The 16,408-nt window shown below is 38.7% G+C and overlaps 1 protein-coding gene across 1 annotated transcript in view; it reads left to right on the forward strand.

Moving 5' to 3' along the window:
* The window catches only part of GRIN3A (glutamate receptor, ionotropic, N-methyl-D-aspartate 3A), a 166,704-nt gene that overhangs the window by 113,219 nt on the left and 37,077 nt on the right, over positions 1–16,408 (forward strand). Inside the window, exon 6 of the mRNA XM_011951002.1 lies at positions 8,783–8,934. Coding sequence (XP_011806392.1) covers positions 8,783–8,934 — 152 coding nt within the window. The remainder of the gene's footprint in view (positions 1–8,782; positions 8,935–16,408) is intronic.

Raw genomic sequence — 16,408 nt, forward strand, 5'->3', positions numbered from 1 at the left:
CCGCCACCACACCTGGCTAATTTTTGTATTTTTAGTAGAGACAGGGTTTCACCATGTTGGCCAGGCTGGTCTCAAACTCCTGGCCTCAAGTGATCCTCCCACGTCTGCCTCCCAAAATTCAGGGAAATCTGTATTTTCTAACAGCCAAATACTGTAGCAAATCTGATGGAAAAACTAAAATGATTATCTTTTACAGCGGGCAGGGCCCAATATTGATCTAATCCAGTCTGCTCATTTGATAAACAAGAAAGCCCAGGAACATTACATAACATTTTCACAATTGTACAATTAGATAATAATACTGGGACTGAAATCTAAAACTCATGATTCTTAAATCAGTATTCTTCCACTAGTTGGAAAATAAGTAGAAAAAAAAAAAACTCATTCTATAGTTTAATACCCTTTAGGGTCCCAAACAAAACCTTGGGATCCTTGTTTGGGATCTCAGGTCTTTTTCTCCACTGGCAGCAAATTTTGCCTTCTAATGTGATCACCCAATCAATCAAACTTCAGAACCAAAGAAAGATTGCTTTGTCAGTAGCTCCTTTCATTCTGAATGATGGTTGATATATGGACCTGATAGTTTGAACCAGCAAATTTCATTTTTCCCAATTCCCAGCTTCCCTTCCATGACAGTACATGCTGGCTCTCAAGACAGCTATGCTCACTTTTCAGAAAACACTTTGGCTTAAAACAATCCCATGGGGGTGCCCAACTGCTATTTCCAGAAATCTGTACTTTCCTATATGTTAACTAGGATATCAAGACTATTCTGATTTCAATTTCCCAACCACAGTTGGTCTCTGTCTCCTCTAAATGTATCAGCAGATTTTTTACCTCTGTCTTTGTTTTCATGATAAATGAGAATGTTACAGCTGATGCTATTTCTCCACATCTTCTCCTAGCAGAAATCAGTCCCCTCTCCAGACATAGTGACCCCCACCTGAAGCAGGGATAGAACTCAGAAAGAGAGGCAATTAGCAGTAGTGGTCTTCCATTAAGACTACCATCTAAGATAGCAAAAGGAGAAAAAGAAAAAGCTAAACAAATAAACAACATTCAGGACATAATCTCATTTTTATGTAACAATGAAAAATTTCTCATTTTTTATGGTATCTGGGGATGTTACATTTTATTTCCGTCCTAGTTGCACTGGGTAACTGAGGTCCCTTCTGCCATTAGGAGCTACTAAGAATGAATCATGTGTAGAGGACATAAGAATGAGGGGCTCCATCTTCCACCTTTATCTTCAGGGGACAACTCTATCTTGTCAAAAGACAGTGGTAAGATGGCTTGTTTGCCTCTGCTGGACCCTAGTGCCAGATGTCACACAATTAACTCCCCACTGGTTTCCTGTTTACATTTCCATCTGTGTTCCTGAGACTTAGTGTCTTGCAGTTCCCATCATCTCTAGGCATCACATTGTTTTCAAAGGAGATGGGCACAAAATGGCGCATGGAAAAGCCCTCCCTGCAAGAGAGCAGAAATACTGCAGGTTTTAATTGAGAGAATATTGTTATAATTGTGAGGTTATTCTCAAAATGGATGGGGTACACCTCAGAAAATTTAATTCAATTCTGCTTCTGCCAATAAGTTTATAGCCCAAAAACATAACTCAGTAAAATACAAAAGGAAGATATGTATAAATTACACAAAACAATGTGGTAGAAATACTAGTCAAAACCTTGATTGCTACTTTTCTTAAACACATGAATTTCACAATTTTTTTATTTTGAGACTAAGTCTCACTATCGTCCATGCTGGAGTGCAGTGGTGCGATCTCAGCTCACTGCAACCTCCGCCTCCCAGGTTCAAGCAATTCTCATGCCTCAGCCTCCCAGGTAGCTGGGATTACAGGTGCCCGCCACCACACCTGGCTAATTTTTGTATTTTTAGTAGAGACAGGGTTTCACCATGTTGGCCAGGCTGGTCTCAAACTCCTGGCCTCAAGTGATCTGCCCGCCTCGGCCTCCCAAAGTACTGGGATTACAGGCATGAGCCACCAACAGTCTAAATAATAAAGCTCACATTTTAATAAGTTCAAGAAACTTAAATGTTATTAGAGGATAGCATATATTTTTAACAATTTAATTGAGAGAAATAATTTCATGAATTTTTAAGAAAATATTTCTCTCAAATTGTTAAAAATATATGTTATCCTTTGACAACATTTAAGTTTCTTGAACTTATTAAAATGTGAACTTTATTATTAAGTTAGACTGTATAGGCATAAAAAAATCATCAAAGCGGTTTATGAGCAATACTTGGTCATTTAGGTTACAGGAATGTTTTATATGCCTACCCATATCCTTTCACAGGGTCTAGTACAATGCTAGGCATATAACATTAATGTAATAAATGAGGTATTACCTATTAAGTAACAAATTAGATTTGAAATAAGTACCTAATTCACTCACTTAGGTAGTTAATAGATTGTACTTACACTTTCCCAAATGTTTAAATGTACTTAGGAGAGAAAACAGAGTGCAATGATTCCTTCATGCTGAATGTACCGTCACTGTATATAGTAGTAACACACTCAGTACTCTATGTGTGACACTCAGTGTAACTACTGCTGTGGTCTGAATGTTTGTGCCTCCCCAAAATTCATATGTTGAAACCTAATCCCCAAGGTGATGACATTAGGTCATGAAGTTTCCACCCTAATAAAATGGAATTAGTGCCCCTATGAAATAGGCTCAATGAAGCTCATTCACCCTTTCCAGCATGTGAGGACCTAGCTACACAGCACCATCTATGAACCAGAAAGCAGGCCCTCACCAGACACCAAACCTACCAGTGCCCTGATCTTGGACTTCCCAGCCTCCAGAACTATAAGAAACAAATTTCTTTTGTTTTTAGTCACCCAGTCTATGATATTTTGTTATAGAAGCCTGAACAGACTAAGATAACTATTAACTATCCCTCCGAACTTCAGCATTCTGCATTTATCTTGACTTAAAAGGGAAAAGTAAGGCAAATAAGAAACAGTGGTTCCACACTGAGTTTGAAACCCTTTCATGAGTACTCATTGGTACAGAGTATATAGCAAAGCAAACCGAAACTATTAAGGATTCAAAAGCATGTGGAAAGCCTTTGGCTGAATTAAATACCATAAACCAGAGGCACAGATACATATTGTGTGCAGGGGAGAAAAAAAAAGTGTTGAGATAAATGAATACACGTCTCCAATTTGTGCATTGCAGTTAGCTGACAATAAAGCTCAAACAAGGAGAAAGAGGAATGTAACTGCACAATAATGATGTGTGACCTTTCTGCCAAAGACGTTTGCCTGCTTTTGAGTTTGTTCTTTTACTTGCTTTTCAATAATTATTTAATACAGTGCTTGGAACATTGGCTCTGAAGTCTGAGTGCTTGGGTTAGGATAAAATTGCTGTCATTAACTGGCAAGTTATCTAATCTACTCCTCAGGTTTCTCGCCTGCATAATGGGGAGATGAATAGGAAATTTATGACAGAATTGTTGTGAGGATTAAGTAATGCATATGAAGCATGTACTGTAGGAACTTGTTTGGCCCATAAGAAGTGTTCAACAAATTATCATTATATAGTATATTGATTAATACGTTGAGACCAATTAACTGTAAAATTCTTCCAAGATAGTCTTCATAAGTCTCAACTTCTCCCACACATTTCTCTCCCCACTTTGATGTGCTGAGGCTAAGGGAAACCCATTTTATAGTCCCTTTATAGTTGGGACCATTACAATATGTTCTCAACCATTGTCCCAGAGTAGCTAAATTTGGTATTCTAAGGATAGACTGCAAAATTGAATAAATCTTTCTCCCTGAAGCCTTTTTAACCCTATCTGAGATGCTATTTTCAAAACATCTCTTTTCCAGCAACATTTCAGAAGATTCTTTTAGTTTATGAATTTCTAACTATACATTTGCTAGCCAAAATATATTTCCACCATTCATAGCTGAATAAAGCTGATTTATCCATGGTGAAGAGATCAGGATTCTATTCTGAAAATTGTCCTCTTGGGCTATTAAGCTGTATCCAATTTCCAGGATGCCTGATGCCTTCATCTTTAGGGTTGAAGGATTCCATTTTGCTTCATCCATCAACCGCAAAATAGTCAACCCTGTCTTTATTGCAAAGCCACGTTTATAATAATAATGAAAGCAACTCAGGCTGCTAAGTTGAGTCAGCAATTTAAAATGAGAATTCTTTGACCAATGAACACAAGGAAATCTGAAAAGCAACTGATAAGTGGGGACAGAAATAAAACCCTCAAGGTTTTAATATTTTATGTTTTTGAATAAAATGGATTTTTATCTCTTTTAACAAATAACTCTTCTAATCATCACATAATTTATTTTCCTGTTTTTCCCATCATTCCAGATGCATAGTTTGTTTTCATTAGCTAAAAATGGTTATTATTTCTAGAAATCATTAAAATGTCAGTATTCAATATATGTGTTACAATAGAAATCTTAAAGGGATAGTAATATGTTTTTAGCCACTGATTGCAAATTAACCCAGACATGATCGAGTGGAGTGATTTAATATTTATTATTTCTTGTGTAACAATTTTTTATAAATGTCTCTGAAACTTCAACATAGCTTTATCGTTAGGGAATCTTAACACTTTTGTTGTAGTGTCAAAATTCTATTCTTAGAATATGTAGATTTATCATAAGTATGAAGGTAAGAATTTAAAACTTTCTTATATACTTTTGTCTTATCTACCAAAAATATCATGATCAAAAACGACTTCAAGATGTCATCTCTCATCCTCTCCTCTAGAACCAATCTCTTGTTCCTCTGAATTTTCACAGAGCTTTGCCTGTCCTCATTGTGTCCTGGGCATTATATTTTACCTTTTTTCGAATTTATGCCTCACTCATCTTTTTTTACCAAGAAAAGTCAAGTAACTTTCTACCAATTTGTGTAGTTTTTTTTTTTTTAATGTATACCTCATTTCACTCATGCCACCATAAGCTCCTTATGGAAAGACTCTGTGTCTGCTTTAACTTGGTAACCTCCATAGCATATGAAAGAGTGCCTGACACAGAATAAGCACTCAACACGTTTATGGAATTAATCAATAGATGAATAGGTGAGCAATAAATGCTTATCAAATGCAAAACAATTCTGCCATGATTACACTAATGTGGATTGGAATGATTAGCTTTAAGAGGTTTTTAGGAGAAACAATTAGTGAGTGTCCTTGCTAGTGAATTTTCTGATATATATAATCATATACAAGTTAAAGCTGTTCTCACTCTGTTTCTACAAAACTTACTGAAAAGTTTATAAGTAAAATCTGCCTGTGAATAATGTATATTTATGTTTACTAGAAACAAACCAACAGTTTAGAATATTGTGATTTTTAAATGAACTACCTGGTTTAAGGCATTACATCAATGTGCATATAGTGTTGAGGCCTGCATTAAAGAGAAAGAGATAAGTATTTCCTTGACATAGTCACATGTTGTAATGGACATCGTGGGAAGAGCATCAGTTTTAGAATCAAACAGACCTATTTTAAAATGCTGGCTTTGCCGACTACTAGATATGTGACCTTGGCAGTTTATTTATTCAATCTTTTTTTTTTTTTTTTTGAGACAGAGTCTTACTCTTTTGCCCAGGCTGGAGTGCAGTGGCATGATCTCGGCTCACTGCACGCTCTGCCTCCCAGGTTCACGCCATTCTCCTGCCTCAGCCTCCCGAGTGCTGGGACTACAGGCGCCCGCCACTATGCCCGGCTAATTTTTTGTATTTTTAGTAGAGACGGGGTTTCATCATGTTAGCCAGGATGGTCTCGATCTCCTGACCTCATGATCTGCCCACCTTGGCCTCCCAAAGTGCTAGGATTACAGGCATGAGCCACCATGCCTGGCCTATTTATTCAATCTTTAAGTCTCCAAGTAATACACATTCTGGTGTGGGTTCATGTAGGGATACATGTGGAATAATGCTTGGCACACAGTGGAGCCCAGTATATCCTAGTACTTATTATTAGAATCCAAGGATGATTTAACCAAGCTGTGTGCCACAATCTGTTGTTGTTGTTGTTGTTGTTGTTGTTGTTGTTGTTGTCGTCGCTGTTGATGTTGAAAACTATTGACCCAGGGAGGAAAAACACATTGATATTCGGCAGACCTGGTTAATTATCCTAACCATCAACCCACTCCTACCAGACAGTAGCAAGTCCTCCTACACTTTGTTCTTATATGGCCCAGTTCTCCCTTATGGCACCTATCTCAATTGTAATGAAATAATAATCATGCTGTGTCTTGTTTAATATCTGTCTCTCCTGTAGAGTAGAGTGTACATTCCATCACAGCAGAGACCACATCCACCTTGGTCACCGCTAAGTCCTGACCACTTAACATGGTGCCTATTTACTCAGGGAAGATTTGTTGCCTGAATGAATGAGTGAATGAATAAACGAATGTGTGAGTGAGCCAGTGAATCAGTGAATATTACGATATGCTTGTGCCTAGTATTGTGCCTGATGTGCAAATAAGTCCTGAATAATGTTTGTGCAGTTGAACTGGAAACAATATTAATTATGTTTCTAAAGAAAACTGATTACTTCCTTCTAATAAATTACCCATTATATTTTAAAATGTTATTTAATAATAACACCAGCAGAATCAAAAGCTACCCATCCAAACTCTTTTGTTTTCCGTCCTGCCTTTCAAACCAAAATTACTAGGCATAAAACAGGCACTCAAAATAGCTCTTTGAATGGAAAATTCTAATCATGCTTTTGACATTGTCATCATTTTCTTGACTCCCTATTGTTCAGGAACAAATAATATTATTATCAGAAAAAAATATATAATCCATTAAAACTCAGTTTTTTAAGCATTATTTCATCTCTTTTATTGGTTATACACACATCTCAAGCCTTTTTTTAAAGAAAAAGATTGTGTATCTGAATTAAAAAAGAAACAAAAATCAGTGCTCTTGAAATTGAATTATAAGATAGAATAATTATAAGAGATATTTGTTTCTATTAAGTATCTTTGGATGCTTGACAGTCTTTTAGTCTTTATCCACGAAAAAGGAACTAAGTATATTTTTAATCTCTCCTCCTCAATCATGTTGAAGGCAAAAAAAAAAAGTGTTTTGGGTCTTTTACTATTCTGTCCAATAGCTAAAACAAAATGTAGCTAATTAGCTTCTTTGACATGGCTCATCAAAGAGGTTAACAGTATAGTAACATTTTGGAAAGCAAGTAAAGCCACACAGTGTGAGGATACAGAGTCTAAGCTGACTAATTAAACTCTGACAACAAATTAACTCCTTCTTTATGTTCGTCCCTCATTCCTTCCCCTGCCTCCCTTGCCCTGCATTACCACCACCCTTTCACTTAACACATCCTTGGTTTTGTTTAAAAAAATAATAAGTATTATGACAAGCTGGGCACATGGCTCACACCTGTAATCCCATCACTTTGAGAGACTGAGGTGAGTGGACTGGTTGAGCCCAGGAGTTCAAGACCAGCCTGGACAACACAGTGAGACCCTATCTCAACAAAAAGTACAAAAATTAGCCAGGGTGGTGGTGTGTGCCTGTGGTTCCAGATACCTGGGGGGCTGAGCCAGGAGGATCACTTGAGCCCAGGAGGTCAAGCGTGCAGTGAGCCATGATGGTACCACTGTACTCCAGCCTGGGCAACACAGCAAGACCCTGTCTCAAAAAAAAAAAAAGTATTATCACATATATATGCATACATATGTATTGCTAAAACTATATTGTTTGGTTTTTAATGTTTTAGTATTTACACAATGAATTCATGCTGCAAGTGATCTGGAACTGACCTTTTTCACTCAATGGCATATTACTAAGGGTCATCCATATTGTTGCCTCTAGTTCTAGTTCATACAGTTTTGATTATGTAACATTCCATCTGTGCAAATAGTCCTCAGTTTCATTACTCATTCTCTTGTCAAAGAACATTTGGGTTGTTTCCAATTTTTGCTATTATAAACAGTTCCTCTAAGAACAGTTTTGTACATATCTTCTGGTATGCTCGTGGTGAAGATCTTTGGGAATGGACTCAGGAGCAGAATTGCTGTTCTTAAAATATGTAAATGTTCAACCATACAAAGTAATACCAAACTGCTTTCCAAAGTAGTTGTGTACATTTTCAGTTTGTATTACAGCAAGCAATATATAAATAATCTTATTAATCCTCATCTTCTCTAACACTTGGTATTACCTCTTATTTATTTATTTATTTATTTATGGACAATTTAAGATAGTTTTTATAAGTTCCTGTTAATGTTTTAGTTCTCATACTGTATTGTTTATTCACATGGTCTTATTATATTATTCAAAAATTAAAAATGAATTTTAAAAAGTAAGAGAGGGTCATGCATTAACACTGATAAGAGAATGTCACCAACCACAGACTAAGATTAATCCAATTTTGTGTATTTAACGTTCAGAGGAGGGGTTCTGGAAGAAGTAGATAGGGAATCCAAGCCCTGAAAAAGACCCCAAAGATTACCTCTAAGGAATGTCTTAAAGGGAAAGGCAGAAGATCTTAAAATGTTTCACTAACACACTGTGCACAGCCCATTCCTCTCCTTTTCTAACTCAATTCATCTACTCAGAGATGCAGCTGATTCAAGGGTAATCATTACTAGGAATGTCCTTGAGTGCTTTGAAAGAAAGTTGATGAAAACTCATCATGCCCTTTTTTTAGGTCTGACGGCAGTATCACACAAGTATGTACTGTGGTGGCAATCTCTCAGGAAGGGTGTAAAAAATTCATCTGAGATTGTATTTTCTCCTAGGATACGGCATTGGCCTCCCACCCAACTCTCCATTGACCTCCAACATATCCGAGCTAATCAGTCAATACAAGTCACATGGGTTTATGGATGTGCTCCATGACAAGTGGTACAAGGTGGTTCCCTGTGGCAAGAGAAGTTTTGCTGTCACGGAGGTATGGAAAGATGGCTGAAAATGGTGACACGTTGTATAGCTGTACCTCAGAGAACATAAGGAAATGCTATTACTTGTGCCTCATCATCCAGGTTATTGCATTTACTAGACTCTTACATAACATTTGGATTACTTTTCATTTTGCCCAAAAAGCGTCCATTCCTATAGGAATTTACAGGGAAGCATGTTTGTCTTAGATTTAAATGCGATGCTATGTTGATGAGTAAATATCTAAATTTCTACTTTTCCCCACAACCTATATCCACAAGTACAGAAGAAATGCTGTTCTGAATTACAGCAATAGTATCTGAGATTGACATGAACACTGTTTGGTTTAATCGTTAATTGATGGACATGATGTGTACTTCAAAATATCCTGCAAAATCTAATCAAAACATTGCTAAATTACCAATGGTTACCACCTAAAGATAAAGCCTTCGTGGATGTATATTATAGAGTCATAGATTTTTAAAACTGAAAACAATCAATTCCCCTCTTTTATAGTTAGGAAAAGAGTACCCAGAGATACTCAGTGGTTTCCCCAAGGCACACAAATAATCAGAATCTGTTTCTTCCTATTGCAGTACTCTGACTTTATAATGTAATTAGAAAGAAACCTATAAAATAAGGCAGAAATTGGATGATTAAAATTGGAGACTGGAGCCACAGGCTCAGATATTTAAAAGAGGAGCCAAATATACCTGAACAAGGTCAGCCTGACAATTAAAAAACAAAACAAAACAAAACAAAAAACACCTAAAGCGAATAATAATGGCTTCAAGTAGTCTCTTTGCCAAGAACTCCCGAATTTGTATTTCAACACAGACCCTTATTCTGAGCTCCAGACCATATATCCACCTTCCTATTTGACATCTCCACTTGACTATCCTCCAGGCATATCAAATTTAACTTGTCAAAAGCTGAACCCTTGATCTTCCCTCCTAAATCTATTTTTCCCCCTGTGCCTCACATCTTGGTAATGGCACCTCTGGCCATCTAGTTACTCATTCTGGAAACTGGCAGGGATCCTTAATGCCTCCCACATCTCATCTTCCACATTCATCAACAAGCCATGTCTTTTCCTTCTATAAAATATGCCTCAAATATGCCCATTTATTGTCATCTCCACTGTTGTCACTCGAGTCCAAGCCATCATTCTTCACCTGGACCACTACAAAAGTCTCATAACTGGCTCTCTGCTTTTACTCCTGCCTCCTCAAATTTGTTTTCCATGTGGCAGACCATTCTTCACTCAGAAGCCTGCAGTGGCCTCCCATGCTAATGGGACAAAAATCTGAAATGTTGGCATGGCCCACAATGCCCTGTGGGACCTGGCCCTGCCCACCTCCCAGCCTCATCCCACGCCACTTTCCTCCTGGCTTCCCTGCACAGGCTGTTGCCTCCTCTTCTTCAAATACTCTATCCTCTGACACTTGCTCAGCTGAATCCTTTACATTATAAACTCCCAGCTGAAATCGCCCTTCTTCAGACTCTGATAATCCCAGACCAATATGAATCATATCTCCCTTTATAATCTCATATATCTCACATTATTTCGTAGCACTTGTCATAATTTATAAATTATACTATTTCTAAACAAATATTTAATTGGGTTTTTGTTTTAGTGTATCCCTTCATTAAACTGTAAGAGCTTGGTGAGGGGCAAAGATTTTGTTTGCAATTGTATTGTCAATGTCTCATATATAGTAGCACTCAGTGATTGTGGAATAAAGAATCAGAGAAATTGGACAGCATACCTGAGAAAATGTTGGGGAGCAGAAAGTAAAAGCATACATTGGGAGTGAAATTGGTAGTGTACTGGGACAAATAGTGTCCCCCCAAAATTAATGTCTACCTCCCCCCAAAATTAATGTCTACCTAGAACTTTAGAATGTGACCTTATTTGGAAATAGGGTCTTTGAAAAGGTAGTTAATGAAGTTAAAATGAGGCCATACTGTATTCAAGTGGGCCCTAAATTCAATTATGGATATCCTTATAAGGAAACCCTGTGGAGAGACACACAGGGAAAAAGTCCATGTGACAACAAAGGTAGACACTGGAATGTGCAGCTACAAGCCAAGGAAATGCTAAAGATTGCCAGCGACCATCAGAAGCTAGGAGAGAAGCATAAAACATGTCCCCCAGAGCTTTCAGAGGCAACTAACCCTGCTGACACCTTGATTTCAGACTTTTGGTCTCCTAAACTGTGAAGGAATAAATTTCTGGGGTTTTTTGTGTGTGGTTTTTTGTTGTTGTTGTTTTGTTTTTGTTTTATTTTGTTTTTTGAGACGGAATCTTGCTCTGTCACCCAGGCTGGAGTGCAGTGATGCCATCTCGGCTCACTGCAAGCTCCACCTCCCAGGTTCATGCCATTCTCCTGCCTCAGCCTCCCGAGTAGCTGGGACTACAGGCACCCGCCACCACGCCCGGCTAATTTTTTGTATTTTCAGTAGGGATGGGGTTTCACCGTGTTAGCCAGGATGGTCTGGATCTCCTGACCTCATGATCCGCCTGCCTTGGCCTCCTAAAGTGCTGGGATTACAGGCATGAGCCACCACACCTGGCAAAATTTCAGTTGTTTTAAGCCACCATGTTTGTGGTGATTTGTTACATCAGCCCTAGGGAACTAATACAGATAGATGATTGACATCTAGATGATAACGATAAAAATGTAGATAGATGATAGATAGATAGGCAGATAAATAGATAGATGCAAGTTGGTCAACGCCCTTGGTAATTAAGTTTACTTCTGATTATCCTGGAAGCCATGACAAAAAGGAACATAAGATGGGTTGGACATTTTTTTAATTGGAAAAAGAAGAAGTTAACCTATCTTTAGTGCTAGATTCTAAAATAATTCTTTTTGAAAAATGACATTGAGTAACAGAGATAGCAGTGATTGCAAGATATAAAAACATTTCTCCTCTGGATAACTTTTATATTGATCAAACATTTGAAGGAAGCAAGAGGAAAATGGGGACTTAGGGAGCTAGCACATTGTTTCCTACCATATGATAGAAACTATACAAGGAACATTAACTTTGGTTCTCTCTAAAACCCTATAAAGTAGACATTTTTATCTTTATTTGGAGAGATTTGCCTGGCTTGTCCTAAAAGAAATAAATTTGGGCCTATACCAGTCAATTGAGTTAATTCAACCAAGGAAGGAAACAAACCAGTTGCCTAACCTGTGCCAAGTAACAATTACTTGGTGTTTTATATCATTTGTTGTGACCATAACTGACTCAAGTCAACATCTTCAAGTGATTCAGAATTGACAGCAAGACAAGACTGGGTGCAGTGGCTCATGCCTGTAATTCCAGCACTTTGGGAGGCCAAGACAGGCAGCTCATTTGAGCCCAGGAATTCAAGACCAGACGGGGCAATGCAACGAGACTCTATCTTTACAAAAAAAGATTTTTAATTTAAAAAATTTGAGAGCAAAGTATTAAGAGAAAAGGAGCCTCCCAATCCTGTCCCCAAAGCCAGTATTCCTGAATAATTTTAACCTCCCTGATCACATGCAAGCCTCTAGGCTATTGCCATTTCAGAGGATCATCTGACCAAGACTTTAGCTGGAGGGACCACATGATTCCCAGGTGGAGGAAGACCTAAGGACACACAACTCTGCAGACTCAGAACCTAACTCTACCTGGACACACAGAAGGGAACACACTATCGGAGACTTACCAACACAATTATTAACATAAACCTATGTCAAATTTATTCCAAAGGAAAAGTAACTAACCTAAAACAAGATACATTTGAAGCCATACATTTCTGGATTTGAATCCCATCTCTACCAATTAACAGCTGAATTACTTAACTACTCTCAAGTCTGAGTCTCCTCATCTATGAATGGGTATGGTAAAACCTGCCATCCCATTTTGTTCTAAGAATAAGAGGTCATTTATGGAAGCTCAGAATGGTGATTAGTAAATAATAGAAGTACTAATTCTTCCTCTCCCTACATTAGGATATCTTCAGGTGTCTATGTCTTTTTTTAAACTGAAGAAATATTCCCAGAAACCCTCCATTAGATTTCCTCATATTTCATTGGCCAAAATTATATCTTCTGCCTATGTCTAAGCCTGTCATTCGTGAAGGAATGGGTTCACCATGATGGATTAGACCAATCATGACTCATCCCCTAGTATTGGCGATTGCACAGCCTCTCTTGAAACACAGGGTCACATCGAGAAGTGTGAAGGCCTAAACAAAAGCAGGATTCCCTTAGGAAGGAGGAGACAGAAGCATAGATGTTGAATAAGCATCCAACCACTTCTACTCTCACTCTGTAGACTTTGAAAGCTGCTTCTTCTCTCATCCCACCTACCACCAGCCATCTGCACAATGAGGTATTTTGATTTAATCATCTGCAAAGCAAGTCCTCCCAGCTTTGATACAGTGATTCTGGCTTCCCTTGATATTGTCCTAAAATATGAATATTCAGTGTTCTATACAGTATAGTATAATGGTTAGAAACCTGGGCTTTGAAGGCAATTCTAGATTTGAATCCCAGGTCTACCAACTGTGATACCAGGACATGTTATTTGAGCATTCTGAGACTCAGCTTCTACAAACTGGGGAGATAGTCATATATACTTTATGGGATTGTGGTAAAAATGAAATTCAATAGTGCTCTTCAAATATTGGGCATATTCCTAAATATGATAACCACAAAGTTACCCATGTTCTTAAAGATTATGAGGTTTCACCATATATGTTGCAGGGCTATATGGATTTATCAGCAATTTCAAACAAAATCAAATTAAGTGTAGACCAAAAAAAAAAATGTTTTGAAAAACAAGTATCAGTGAAAGACATAAACTGTTGAGATGATGCATCTGAAGTACAGCAAGATTTTTTCCATTGCAGTTTTTCACAGGCCAAATTCAGGTGAATGGCAGATGGGAAATTCTAGATGTAGTTAGCTGGAAGCATTGAATAAGAGGCTAATATCAGGATCAACTTGTGCTTGTCAGGGCAATGTTGGGCCCACATTCCAGGTCAGCTAAATTTGAAAGAGAACTAGGAATGAGAAGAATGGAGGAAACTTGTGTCCTTACCTTCAGGGACAGAAATAACAGAGTTCTGGTAACATCAGTTTGTGTAGAGATAGGAGGGCCACACACACACAGAGCTCTTCTTCCTCAGGGATGCTGGTCTGCTGTATGGTGTATCCTGGTCTATGGAATAGGAAACTTTTTTGTAATAATGCTTACCTGGGTACATTTAAACAGCAATGCGTATTCTTGTGTGACATTTTTGCTTTGAACAACCTAAGACAGAATTTCAGGATTTTCCTCACAGAACCTAAAGATAGACGTAATTAAATGAAACCAATCTTCAGTTCATTGACTGAGCTTGTTCTCCTCTGCACAAAGACCCTCTGCCTGCTGGATTTCCCATTGCTCAATACACTAAGTCTCCAACTGCGATTTTTTTCTTAACTTTCTCCCAGAAAAGGTCAGAAGAAGAAAGCATACTTATTAATGTTTCGCTTGTCATCCCTTTTGCCTCAAATGTCATACACTGCCGGGCTCTGTTAGTGTGGGGAACCAGGATTAACTTTGAAATCAGACAAGCTATCCTTGAAGCCTACTTCAACCACCAACTTACTTTTGGCGAGTGCCTTAATCCAACTCAGCTTTAGCTTCTTCATCTCATCAGTAACTGTTGCAAGTGGAGTAAAAAAAATGATGGTCTCATACACACGGCCCTCCTCCTTCCCCCTGCCCAGGGGGAGGAGTGCAGGGCACAGTGCAGAAGAACCAGGTATATACTCTGGCTGGTTCCCCTCCCAACAGGTGCCCCTGACTCCTGAGGATTCCATTCTTTGGTTTACTTTTTACCTTACATACCATTTTGCCAGTTACAGTTCCTGCGTAAGTCTGTTGCTATAGAGCAATTAAACACCATCTTTCACTCTGAAAAAAAATTCTAGTTTAGGTAACAAATTATATGGTGACATAGTAATAAAATTACTAGGTGCCTTTTTCCCCCATTTCTGGCAGTTGCAGATTAATACTTGGCCCAATGTGAGAAGCTTGACCTATTCACCTTCCATCTCTTTGCAGCCCCAGAGCTATCTAGCCGCAGTTTCTCTGGAAGATAAACTCACTTTTTTTTTCCTGAATTTCAGGGCTTTATCTGCTCCCCAGAGTCACTTAGGAAATTGCAGGTCCAATTCTGCCGACCAGACTCTGGCAATTTTCAAAGAGGAATTTTAAATTGACCTCAGGTGTTTCCCCCATAGTCCTCCCTGCACACCTGTGCCTCTGCCCACAGTGGCCTCATTGTCAATCAATGCCATTAGGGAAAACATATGGCAGGGTGTAAATTTCCTTCATTTTCCTTTGACTCAGCAAAAAAAAAAAAAAATTAACTTTTTTCAACTCCCCAAGTGAATTTAAGAGCTCCAGGGCAAGAGTTTTATGACATCAGTTATTTGCAAACCAGGAAAGCAAGGCAGCAGACCACAGTTTAGCAACCTCTAAAATTCTTCAAGGGATTACTAACATATCCAGATGATAACTTCTTCTTGCAAGCCTCCTTTAAATAATAGTTTGAATAACGCACTTTTTACCAAGTGGGACTAGTCAGGAAGAAAGAGGAAACAGTGATCTTGGTGGGGAGCAGATAGAACACCCCAATGATCAAAGGAGAATTTTAAAGAAACTGGTTGCAAAAGTTATGATTTAAGGAAACCAGTGAAGATACTCCAGTCTCCCAGGGCAGGTGAAGTGAGGGAGCCATTACCACATCTAGGTTCAAAGGGAAGAATTAAGAGAGCCATTTCTAGAACCCAGGGAGAAACGGCAGAGGGCTTTCTAAGAGCCATGGCCATTTGACCAGGGGTACAGCCATCCCACAGTGACCTGCCTGGAAGACACCCAGGGAATAAATACCTGAGTTTGGTCTCCTCCCACCCTTGCATCTTCTACCTCAGGTCAAGGAAGCCTGTCAATATGGTGCAGAGAGGTCCCCTTCCCAGGGCACAAAGCAGGATGAAGAAAGGTGGAAAGTAGATGTGGAAGGGCAGAAGAATATCCAGCACCATCCCTTGTGGCAGATGAATGTGGGATGGGGTCAGCCACAGAAAAGTGGCGCAACCCAACCATCTGAGAGTGTGCAGCCTCTGCACCTCCAGACAGGGGTCCAGCCTGCAGGGAGAGAGACCGTGCCTTGCACTTGTTGGGAAGGAGAGAGAAGTACAATCAGGTCCACTTAAATGACCTTGGTCTTGAGAGTCAGACCACCCTGGCTCTCCCGTCACTATGAGGAGGCAGCTCTATGTCCTTGAGAAAATTACTTAACCTTTCTGAGCCTCAGTTTAATGCATATCTTGCTTGATTGTTACAAGATTTTCTTGCTGAATCCAGGGATCTCCTCCGCTGTTATTGCGTACTGAGGGAAACAAATACATACTAAGCAAGAAACCAAACACTAGAGTGAAAGCTCTAACCTTGGA

Source organism: Colobus angolensis, unplaced genomic scaffold (assembly GCF_000951035.1).
Source record: "Colobus angolensis palliatus isolate OR3802 unplaced genomic scaffold, Cang.pa_1.0 Scaffold313, whole genome shotgun sequence".
Lineage (NCBI taxonomy): Eukaryota > Metazoa > Chordata > Mammalia > Primates > Cercopithecidae > Colobus > Colobus angolensis.